We start from the raw sequence: 11,221 nt of genomic DNA, 5'->3' as shown, positions 1-11,221 counted from the left end.
AAAATTATTTTCACAGGGGTCAAATATGCATTTTTAATATTTCATAGGGGTATTTGGTGCAAAACAAATATAAAAATCTTTGCCCAGTCGCACGAGGGCCGCGTGCGCAACAATCACTTATCTGAAGGGGCGAGTGTGCTAATTTTTTAAAAGGTCAGGGTTGAAGATGTCTATTAAAATTTTAAAGGGGAGAAGTGTGCATTTTCAATATTTCACAGGGGTGTTTGATGCAAATAACTCTTTTTGTTTTTTTTAAGAGTAGGCCAAGTCACTTTTCCCTATTAGAATAAAGTGTAAATAGATCTGTACAACTGTACCTCTTAGAAAAGTACCTTATGCTCGGGTAATTCGATACTGCAGTGGGGGTGCGGCCATAACGTGGCCACACATGCATTTTATGTGGGTATGATTGGATAATTCAATTCTGCAGTGGGGGTGTGGCCATAACGTGGCCACCCAGGCATTTCATGTGGCCCCCACATGAAATCATGTGGCCCCACATGAAATTGGCCAATCAATGGCCTTGATCTTATAGATGGGGTACCCCATCTCCCATCTGTAGGATCGAATTACCCATTATGATCTGATGTCTTGGAAAATGACTTTTTGAGTTTTTATAAAATACCTCATTTCCGTTACAAAATGTTACCTTTTTTAAGTTTTCAATTTTTATCATATATACAACTAATTTGAATTCCAAATATCAAAATATTTCACTGATATTTTATTTTAATTACAACCTTACGCAAGGAAAGCAAATGCATGCGTTTAAAAGTCACTGAAAAATTAAAATCTAATAGCTCTTCCAAACCTCCAGATAATTTCATGAGAATGTGCTCTTAAGAAGAGAGGACAGTTTCCTCGACAAGTGACTTATTTTATCAGGAAGGGCCAAAGGACCTTTACATTACTCTCTACACGAGCAAGAATTTAGTTTAGGACAGACACATGCTTCGGTGCCCGTTATTCTTCCAAAAAAAAAAATAGTGTAAACATCATGATGTCAAAAAATCAAAATATCGATACAATCGGTTGTTGATCTAACAAAGCATTCGAAAGATCATCCGTGATCACATCCCACTGCATCATGTGAACTCGTGATTGTTGAAACAGAAGAATTTGGAGAAACTAGTAGAAGAAAGGTAAAAACAGCTTTAAAGCAACATCGACTCAGGATTCTCGATGTAACCTTTGAAAGCCTTCAGCCATTCTGCACCGATGACACCTGGATCGAATATCAAAATGATGTTAGTAGAACAGCCCACATGTGTAATTGGCAGTAGCTTACGATAAAACATAAAACTGTAGGTCCATTTTCTATGAGCACAGGCAAGCTTTTAAGAATGTTAACTAACAATGTATCACATATTCAAAACCCCATTATTGTGATTTACTTGCATGTCAATAAGGTAATCTTGGGTGCTTGCTAATGGATTTTTATCATCCGAAACCCAATCAATACATATGTGGATGCCTTAAATATTAATTTCAAGTGTATATTCTCCCATCTCCATCTATATGAAAAGGATGTGTTAAGGTATAAAATTCTTGTTCGGCACCATCTGTGAGCAGTGTGTTGGTAAATTCCTAATTATCAATTTAATGGGCTATATGCTAATAAACCAGTGTAACTTACCATCAATAACCCGATGATCACAGCTCAACGTCACAGCCATGAATGATGCGAATTTGTATTGGTCAGGACCAGTACCCGGTACGACCCTCTTTTCAGCTGCTCGCACATGTTAAGCAGTGAGTATAGAGACATGCACACACATAAAAAATGAATAGGTCTCTCGTGAGACGGGTCAACCCTGCCATATTTACAATAAAAAGTAATACGTTTGGCATAAAAAAATAATACTTTTTCATGGGTGACCCAAATAAGAGATCCGTCTCACGAAATTGACGCGTGTGACCGTCTCACGGGAGTTTTTGAGATAAAAAAACATTGGAATCACACTGAAATGTAGTTCATCTTACCAGAACCAACTGCAAGAATGCCTGATTGTGGTGGATTGATGATTGCACAAAATTGCTTGATACCAAACGGCCCTCCCAAGTTTGAAACCGTGAACGTGCCCCCCTGCATAGAGGGTAGTTCATAAATCGATTTAAAAAGCTAGAAGTCCTCTAAAAGTAATAAAGTGAGTCTTTGTTTTACCTCATAATCTGCCGGTTTCAAGCTGTTTTCTTTTGCTTTCTGAGCTAAATGTTTGACTTCATCAGAAATTTTTGATAAACCTTTCTGGTCAGCGTCCTGCAAATGTCAGCATAGAGTACTGTCACATATACATTTTCCGTACTTTTATTTACAAGTTAAATTCTGACGAGCACTATATGATATGAATAAACTTTTGGTGAGACAGCTCACCCTAATTACGGGAACATATAGCCCATTATCTGTTTGCACTGCGACATTGATATTCACATTGTGATACCTGTATTGATCAAAATACTTGGTGATTAGTAGCCAATAATGGTTGAAAGCCTACTTAAGTCAAAGAACATACTTACTGGCGAATATAATCATTGGTCCATGAACTATTGCATTGAGGGACTTTTCTAAGAGCCAGGGCAGCGGCCTGCAGTCAAATGGTTGTTCCATTGATTAGCAGTGAGATACTCGATTTAATCAGAGCCATATCTAAGTTATTTGAAATAAATGAATTCTTGCCCAAGGCCCTCCCAAAACTGTCCGCTCCCACGACGAAAAAAACAAATCAAAGGAAAAGTAAATGAGAAAGGAAAAGGAGGGAGACTCATTCGAAGTGATTCCAGTTTTGCACCACCTGGAGATAAATTTTCCCCGAAAAGAAAAAGGAGAAAAGGAAAGGAAAATAGAGCATAGCAAACAGAGAAACATGCACAAACAAGCAAAATTAATGGAATATTTATGCCAACTTCTCGTACCTTAATCACAAGATCATTGACAGATATCCTTTTTCCACCGGAAGCTTCTTGCAATGAATTCAAGTGGCTACGCAATCTGCAGGAAAAAGTAGAAGATATAAGACAAACAAGACTAAATATTTTTTGGGGTTATTTTTTCATAAATGAGTGCTCAACACTCACTCCAGCAACTTGTCAACACATGTATCCACAGTAAGGTAATAGTGCGGGATGGATTGTTTTGATTGCAACAACCGAGATGCTGTGATCTGTCACAATTGGTAACACAAATTAAACTGTAGTAGAAAACTCGAATCAAAATGTAGCATGCTACGGACACTAATGCAATTTTTGTCCTCGGAATTTAAATCAATTGCATACAAGCACCTGTTGAACCCCCCAAGAGAACCTCAAATACAATTTCAGTGCTAAGACTGAAGCACGTGTTGGAAAATATACATTTGATTTAACTGATCAAAACAAGTCACGCCAAGGGTTTGAACGGCTCAGAAGTCCTCGTCAGTAAAGTACACCCAAACGACTAGATCAAACTTTCTTAATGGATAAAGTTTGTGCTGGCAAGATGACAATGATGAAGCTAAAAGTAATCCATCAATGTCGGGAACGTAATATCAAAGCTTAAATTTTTACCTTCCTAATTTGTGTGTGAGGGATGTCTGTGTAATCCAGAGCCCCAGATGTTGGCTTGCCCACCTTGGGATCTTCTGAAACTCCCTTACCATGAGAAGCTGCAAAACATAGGTGGAAGACGGATCAGTACACCGTACAAAAATACCTGAACGATCCGATGAAAAGGAATGTAGAAAAGGAGAAGGAAACATTGAAAACAAATTGACAAAGCTCGAACGCAAAAAAAAAAAAAAAAAAAAATGAGAAAAGAAAAGAAAAAAAGAAAAACCAAGAAAAGAAATCATGTTAGCACTCAGCAGTTCAAAAACTAGACAAAGGCACCAGGCACAGAGACTACCTAGATGATCCTCAATATCAGCCTTCACAATGCGGCCGTCAGGACCAGTTCCTTTGATGTTCGAAAGAGATACCTGTAAATGAAACAAATAATCAATGTACAAGACTGTAGCAAATCAGAAAGACGCAACAACCACCATCTTTCTTTTCAAACATGAAGCAGTGAATAAATAAACAGTTACAGGATCTAATTACATTTCTATCTTCTGCTAGTTTCTTCGCAAGAGGACTGGCAAAAATGCGGTCTCCAGCTGAAGGTGTACCAGGCTTGGAAACCTCTGGCTCTGGTGAAGCAGCAGGAACTTCTGCGGTTTCTTTCTTAGGTGTTGGAGCAGATTCTGATTTTGGAGCTGCTGCAGCATCTGATGTTGAGGGTTTGTAGTCTTTAAATTTTGAAACATCCTCCTCTTCTTCAACAGTTATGGCAATTATCTAGAGCCAATCATATTGAAATCTGGTCATTAACCAAACGTGGGTAGTCATCCCATTTTTCAGAATCAGTGATTCCATTGTATCCAATTTTGATAATTAGCATGTAAATACTTAGGTAAAAAGCAAGTTGATGGTTGACCTAGTTGTTTTCTCAGTCAGATTCAATTTCCTAGCATTTAAACTGATAGCTTCAGACAATAAAAGGAACAGCATCTCAGTAAATAACAAGAAACTATGTCGAACTTAATGAGCATCAATTTCTTCCATGTTGTCAAAGGTTATTTTATATAAATGCAATCTGATTCTTGTGACCTGTTTCTCTTCAAATATCTTGACACAATGTTCTGCATGATATACAAGAGACAGGCTGAATCACAAGTTCTAATACTGTATCATATACACACCTCGCCAACTTTTATACCACTTGATCCATCACCACGTAATATTTTTGCAAGATATCCTTCCTCCATGCACTCCATTTCAACTGTAGCTTTGTCCTGGAGGTATTGAGGGGGTATAAAATTTGATATAAAAAATTTCGATGAACACTATGAAGAACTAAATTGACTGAAGCAAAGACAGCGCAGAAAATTGAAAGGGCGCACGGTTTCCACTTCACAGAGCACTTCTCCAGTAGAAACTTTGTCACCCTCCTTCTTCAACCACCTAGCAATATTTCCCTGCATTAGAATAATAGAAGAAGAATTTAGTATGGCAGTTGTATGTGCAGAACGAGATGACTTGGATAATATTTGAATTGTGCGTGCCTCTGTCATGGTAGGTGACAGAGAAGGCATCCCAATCTCTTGGTGTGGTGGAAGACCTGAAAGACAGTGGCAAAATTAGCGTAGATAGATACATCTCAAAACAAAAGCTTTTGTGAATGTTGTGGCTCCGATAAAACAATCCAGCATCATAGCAAGTAGCAACTAAGGTCAAAATGTATGGAGTTCGTATACACATTAACATGTAATTTTACATTGATTGTTGACTTTAAACTGTGGAGGAAGTAAGTTCCATATTTCATCACTCATCAGTTAACTATGAAAAATATTTTCCAAAGATGGATAGGCCGAACCCGCATCTAAACTTCCAATAGCAATTAATATGCTGTGTCACTTACAAGGGTGACGCTTCAGATTTGCAAAGTGATTTACAGGTATAGTCCAATATAAGACTAACCTGAATCTGTTGAAAAATTTCTGGCTGAGCTTCGCTGTCTACTGGACATAATTAAAAAGGAGCAATAATAAATCATTTTTCAATTCATGAGGCAGAAGATGCAAAAAGAAGTATCAACCATAAAAACCTGTTGAACTCGATGCCTATTGTTGATGCATGCATCTTCCTTGCACACAGAGTATTTCCCTTGCGCATTTTCATAGCTATTTCCTGCATTACATAATTAAAACTTCAACTTACGAAATAACAATCTAATAAGCATGCTAAAAAGAGAGGATGATTTTTCAATAAATCTAATCACCTTGGTGGGGTTCACTGCTTGGCTAGTGGTAGAAAAACAGCCTTCACTGGACAACTTAGAAATACCACACTTGTCTCCAGGTCCAAGACCAAGTTGTCTGGACCTTGAAACTTCTGTAGAACAACACAAATGACATTGAACATATAACAAACATTTGATTTGACTTAATGGATAAATGAATTGATTTTGGCCAAAAGCACATCTACTGAGATCAGTGTTGCATTTCAAGTTCGACAAAAGTTGGATGCTCAAGCAGCAGGAAACTAATTTAAGAAGTCCGTTGCCAGTGAAGGACTGGATAATATAGTGCCAGCTTAGCAGGTTCCAAAATTCTACTCTCCTAAAAATCCCTTGGAACTACTTTTAGGTGAAATATAACCTCCATAAAATTACTCAAATTGAAAGCATAATCTTCGTTGGTGGACGGTGGGAACCAACACCTCGCTTTCATATCCTCTCGGTCACATCCAATTGTGGAGAGAGGCAGCAGTTGTACCAAAGTAATTTCAAATAGAATGACAAGACACTTACCATCTATTTTATAGAATGATGGTCTGGCATTACTGGTAAACCAGCGGATCACAATTGCACGATCATTTCGCAAAACATTTTGGGCATATCTGAACTGTAAAGCAAACCAAAAGGGTAAAGGAGTCATTCAAAACACAAATTGGAAAAAGTGAGAGCACTAGACCATCAAACAGCAGTGACTGGGAATTGCAGACACATTGTCTGTGTAATGAGTAACATCCATGGAGTGAAGAAAATATTTGACAGGGAATGGAATCAGGCATTGCAATTCTAAATTAATTAATGTATGTTATTCTCGTTTTACAACAATTTAAATGACCGAAGCGCACATTCATTTACATTGCTATCCCATATCAATACGAGTTCATACCCCACTATAGATTTAAAGTCGATATTCCTTTTACAATGAACTCATGTTGAACCAAGAAATCTGAAATGCTAATGTTAATGTAGCATCCCGCTTTTTAAAATTGCCAGATTTTCGCAGGATTTGAATCCAAGTTCAAATATTACTTTGAGATGCTCTCAACAGAAGGCACATGCATTCAAAGTTGCCAAGCTGAATAAACTTGGGGTCAAGAAATTATCTATAAATCTAAACTTCCTAAGGGGGCATTACCCTTCCCGCAACAAAGTACATAAAACTCAATTCCTGGATTTACAACTTGAGGATTGACTACCCACAGAAATACAACAATACCAGTTTATGCTGCAGAATTTCAAAATAAAAGCAGGCCACAAGGAAAGATCCAAAATCCAGGTTTAAAGATATAAATAAAAAAGGAACGATGATGTTTCAGATTGAGCCAAATGACAAAAGCAACACACATAACAATTTGCGAAATAACTATAATAATAAAAACGCTAACAATCACACAAACAGAAACCTTGCTGTCTAAAATGAAATCATAAAAAGGCCCAAAACTGGAAAACAATAATCAGCTAATCAACCATCCAAAACAACAAAAATGCCGTACTTTTTTGGAGTGATTGAGAATTCTTGAAGCGTAAGGCATGACGAAATCCTCTGTTCTTCAGCAGATTACGAGTTTGAATTACTAAGCAAAAATCTTTTGTTGGGTTTCGAACAGATCGAAAGAGTTCCAGACACCTTCCCAATTCGCTTTTTGTGTTTTCTAATTTATTTACTCCGCTAGGTTGACATTTGGGTCAGTGTAAGAGTCGCATTTCTCTATTTCGCTGGTTTTGCAAATGTAAATTTGATAAAGTAATTTATTGTTTTATTTTTATTTAATGAATATTTGAATAGGTAAAAAATTTGACTAGTTAATGATATTAATTTAATAAAGATAAATTGGTAAAAGAGTTTGAAAGACAACACTAATGTGAGAACTGGAATATATATATAATTGATATATATGAAAAATGAAATGCAATCTAAATAAATAAGATATATTTATTAATAGAATATACTCAAAGGATTTTTCTACTTGTTGATTTACAATTTCCCAACTAAATTAAAATTTTGATTTTATTATGTTAAGATAACTTTTGTAATAAGTAAAATTCGGTCACAAATTACATGAATTAAAGCTATCATTTGTGAAGGATAATTTTGGGATGAAGAAAAATTTTCACCTCAAAGTTAGTTATCATCGGAAACTCTTTTTTATTAATAAAGTATGATAATTATGTCATAGTATGATAACTTATGTCCGTTTTTTTAAAAAAAAATTATATCATAAAACAAATTCTTATAATAACAAACACGTCAACAGTCTTAAAATTCATCATATTAATTTTTATCGAGACACTTTAACATATTTTTAAAATAAGATCAAAAAGTATATAAACTCATAAAACTAACTTACGAAAAATATGAGCTTATAATGTTTTTAAAGAAATTTAGGTTTACGTCTGTTATAAAATGTATTCAAATAATGTGTTTTATACTTAAGAATATCAATTTTTCTCGGTTAATGCTAATGCATATGAAATAACATTTTATTTTTTTAGTATTTAACAATAAAATCAACTTTTATTATATAAAATTTTCGTGAAATTTAATTCATCAAATTTTATATTGCTTAACATAGCCATTACCTCAAATTCAAGTTTCCAAAAAACAAATTATCAGTTTCCAAAATATTTTGGAAAAAAAAAAAAAAAAAAAAAAAACGCTTTCCAAAGCACAGATAATGAAACCAACGAACTTCCATTGAGCGCAAAGCATTACAAGTTTACAAACTCAATATAATTCAAATTTATACCAAATAACTCCGGCAAAATTGGACAAAAATTGGACAAAAATAATACTGAAACAGACAAGATTCACCAAACAGCATAACCTTCACCACGGTTATAACACAAAGACAACATAACATTAAGAAACTCCGTGCAAGTGTGTCCGATCACAGTTTAATTCATCTATGACTGTTTTACAAGATTAGAGCACTAAAAACATATGCAATTATTGAAGAGCGGTGATAACAGCAATGGAATGAGAAGTTCACCGAGATTACAAAAATGCTTTCCCGTCCCTCCATGGCAGAACAGTGCAAGCTCTAAATCTACAAGAGCACAAGCCCAAGCTCAGATGCTCTCAAAACATGCTTCAGCCGATAGTTGTATAGATAGTAGTGAAGTTTCCCATCTCCTGGTCCAAATTTCAGTTCCTTCAAGAATGTCTCGTTTTGCATAACATCCAATGCATTAAAAACATCAAATTCCTTCTTCTTGGCCACGACAAGAGCATCATTCATCAGTTGAAGTAATGAAGTTTTTGTGGACACATTGTAGTAAGAATATGCAGCCTTAAGAGTCGAATAGTTTTGGCTACCAAGTATGGAAGAAGGAAGCGTGTAAAAGCTGCAAAAATCAGTGATTTCATGTGTATCGGGACTCTCCACCAAATAACTATCCACAACATTCTCCTGTGGAAGCATCCAGTGCTCTACATCATTCTCATCAAAGTCTGGTGCTACAACAAATTGCTTCAAGTAATTTTTTAGCAACCGTGTTACTGCAGGGAGATCGTGCCGTTCCATCTTTCTAAACCCGGGAGTTGATGTCTGGTCAGGTAACTTATATAGCTTGATTGTCCGGCTCATCGTCATTCTTGCACCGAGCCTCGAAAACCCAACATCGATTAGTTTCTTGGGATTCAAAGATCGGTGCCAATACTGACATGTCGTGACTGGCGTCGGAAGGACAACTCCAGCAGTATAAGCTGCTTGCCATATATTCTCCAAATGAATTCTTCGGGTGACCTCTTTGATCATGACTGGAGCAAGCCTTTTGGATCGAAGCTTCTTGTGCACGCACAAAAAGTTCACCTCAGCCATCAACACAACAGTATCCCGAACCCGGATTTTTGCGGGGATCCCAGTAATGAATGCAACCAATTTTTTTGAAGTCTTCACCCTCACTCCAATGTGCCAACTCCTAAAATAACCAGGAGGGCGAAGGGCCCAACGAAGAAACTCCTTCGAGTAGTTGAACCTGAACATATTCTCATCATCCTCAACATAATTGTTTGTCAACAGGTTATACACCTCACTGCACACCTCTTCAGAGTCTATATCACATGTAATCCACTCATAAGGAGTTGGGAGATTGTATGGTTCTTGTTTAACTTCAGACAATGGTGTTGGCTGCTCAATTGGGCCTTCTGGAAGGTTCGTATTTCCAAGATCCTTGAATTGGCCGACGGGTTGCGTTTCCCAAAACTTGTGCCTCTTGGCCAGTGAGAGAGACTCTTGGACCTTCTTTGCCAAGGCATCAATTGATACTTCGTTCTCATTGTCAGATGATACATTATTATCCCCGGAAGAAACAAGGTCTTCAGTTGGTGCATTGTTATCAGCCATCCTAGAAAGGGTATGGTTCTGAAGTTAATGAAAAGGAGCAGCACACGCAATACATTGAACAAACAGAAAGACAATATCCCAATAAACAGTCTTATACAAAGAGTTCTGTACATGCATGATCTATAAGCCAAAGAACAGCAGCTGTATAGGAGCAATAAATTTGTATATCATCCACATAGTTAAGCCTAATAAGTAGCTGGATTAGCATCCAAAAACCACAAAATGGTCCTCAAACATACCGCTTGGATAGACTCCAACATCAGCAATCTTCTCGATGCATACACTATAATGTCTACCCACAAACATGGGAAGCAAGATAAGTTCTTTCAAACTCTAATATTTTGGGGGAAAAACAGATAATTTTGATTTCATTCCATAGCTCGACTTAACACGAAATTCAAGTTAGTTATCCAGAAGCTGAACAGCGAGTAACACTGAATAGTGAACTAGAAAAACTAAATTCAAATATTCACCTAGTTTGAGATAATGGAATATATAATTCAAGTATTCAATCAATCGCGTAAGGGGGGCAAAAACTTGTCACCTAGATATTTCACAATTTCAAGCAAGCCCAGATCCAAATTATAATAAAGGATCCCGACTTTCCATTCTTCGTTGCAGTTCATCGTAAATTTCAAAAAAAAACACACCCACAAAACATCATAAAGAATAGAATCGCGACAGTGCGTCACCTCAGAATCCGAAGGCGACCGATTGAGATCTGAGAAATCTGATGCGGACCTCACAAGAGAAACTTAAAAACGGAAATTATCCGGGGAGAGAAAAGGGTTAGCTGGGCATCGGGAACGACGAAAAAATGGCGTAGATACGAAGGAATTTGGGCTAAAGCTATGAACTTCGAATGCTGGCGTTTTAGGTTTTTTTTTTATTTATTATTTATTATTATTATTAAAAAAGGATTGACCGGGGACCCCATCCCACATGAGTGGAAGGCCCATTGGCTCATGCGGCTCCACACGAGGATCGAACCCGCAACGCTGGGAAATTTCTTCCCACGTCACCTCAGGTCTTACCAACTCGCCTATGCCCCTGTGGGCATTATTTA

General features: G+C 36.9%; 2 protein-coding genes across 3 annotated transcripts; both read right to left on the bottom strand.

Annotated features, from left to right (window-relative positions):
- Positions 1-778: 778 nt before the first annotated feature.
- On the bottom strand, positions 779-7,501 carry LOC140880046 (dihydrolipoyllysine-residue acetyltransferase component 2 of pyruvate dehydrogenase complex, mitochondrial-like). 2 transcript variants are annotated; one of them, XM_073284130.1, is made up of 19 exons: positions 7,303-7,501; positions 6,326-6,419; positions 5,795-5,907; positions 5,621-5,703; positions 5,494-5,534; positions 5,079-5,134; positions 4,917-4,991; positions 4,716-4,808; positions 4,075-4,311; positions 3,881-3,953; positions 3,544-3,641; positions 3,076-3,161; positions 2,914-2,989; positions 2,518-2,585; positions 2,375-2,441; positions 2,165-2,260; positions 1,984-2,086; positions 1,637-1,732; positions 779-1,225 (listed from the first exon to the last, which is right to left on the bottom strand). In XM_073284130.1, exons 1-19 carry the CDS (start codon positions 7,339-7,341, stop codon positions 1,155-1,157), a joined length of 1,665 nt encoding a protein of 554 aa, XP_073140231.1. In that variant the 5' UTR covers positions 7,342-7,501; the 3' UTR covers positions 779-1,154. The 2 variants fall into 2 exon arrangements, with proteins under 2 accessions (XP_073140231.1, XP_073140232.1); XM_073284131.1 differs by having other exon boundaries at positions 5,494-5,531.
- Positions 7,502-8,623: 1,122 nt separating this feature from the next.
- LOC140881603 (glycylpeptide N-tetradecanoyltransferase 1-like) lies at positions 8,624-11,013 on the bottom strand. Its single transcript, XM_073287037.1, has 2 exons — positions 10,848-11,013; positions 8,624-10,156 (listed from the first exon to the last, which is right to left on the bottom strand). The coding sequence occupies exon 2, from the start codon at positions 10,153-10,155 to the stop codon at positions 8,857-8,859; it is 1,299 nt and encodes a 432-aa protein (XP_073143138.1). The 5' UTR covers position 10,156; positions 10,848-11,013; the 3' UTR covers positions 8,624-8,856.
- Between the last annotated feature and the right edge of the window lie 208 nt (positions 11,014-11,221).

This window comes from Henckelia pumila, chromosome 2 (genome assembly GCF_033568475.1).
Source record: "Henckelia pumila isolate YLH828 chromosome 2, ASM3356847v2, whole genome shotgun sequence".
NCBI lineage: Eukaryota > Viridiplantae > Streptophyta > Magnoliopsida > Lamiales > Gesneriaceae > Henckelia > Henckelia pumila.
This window is presented reverse-complemented; position numbering and strand designations above follow the sequence as displayed.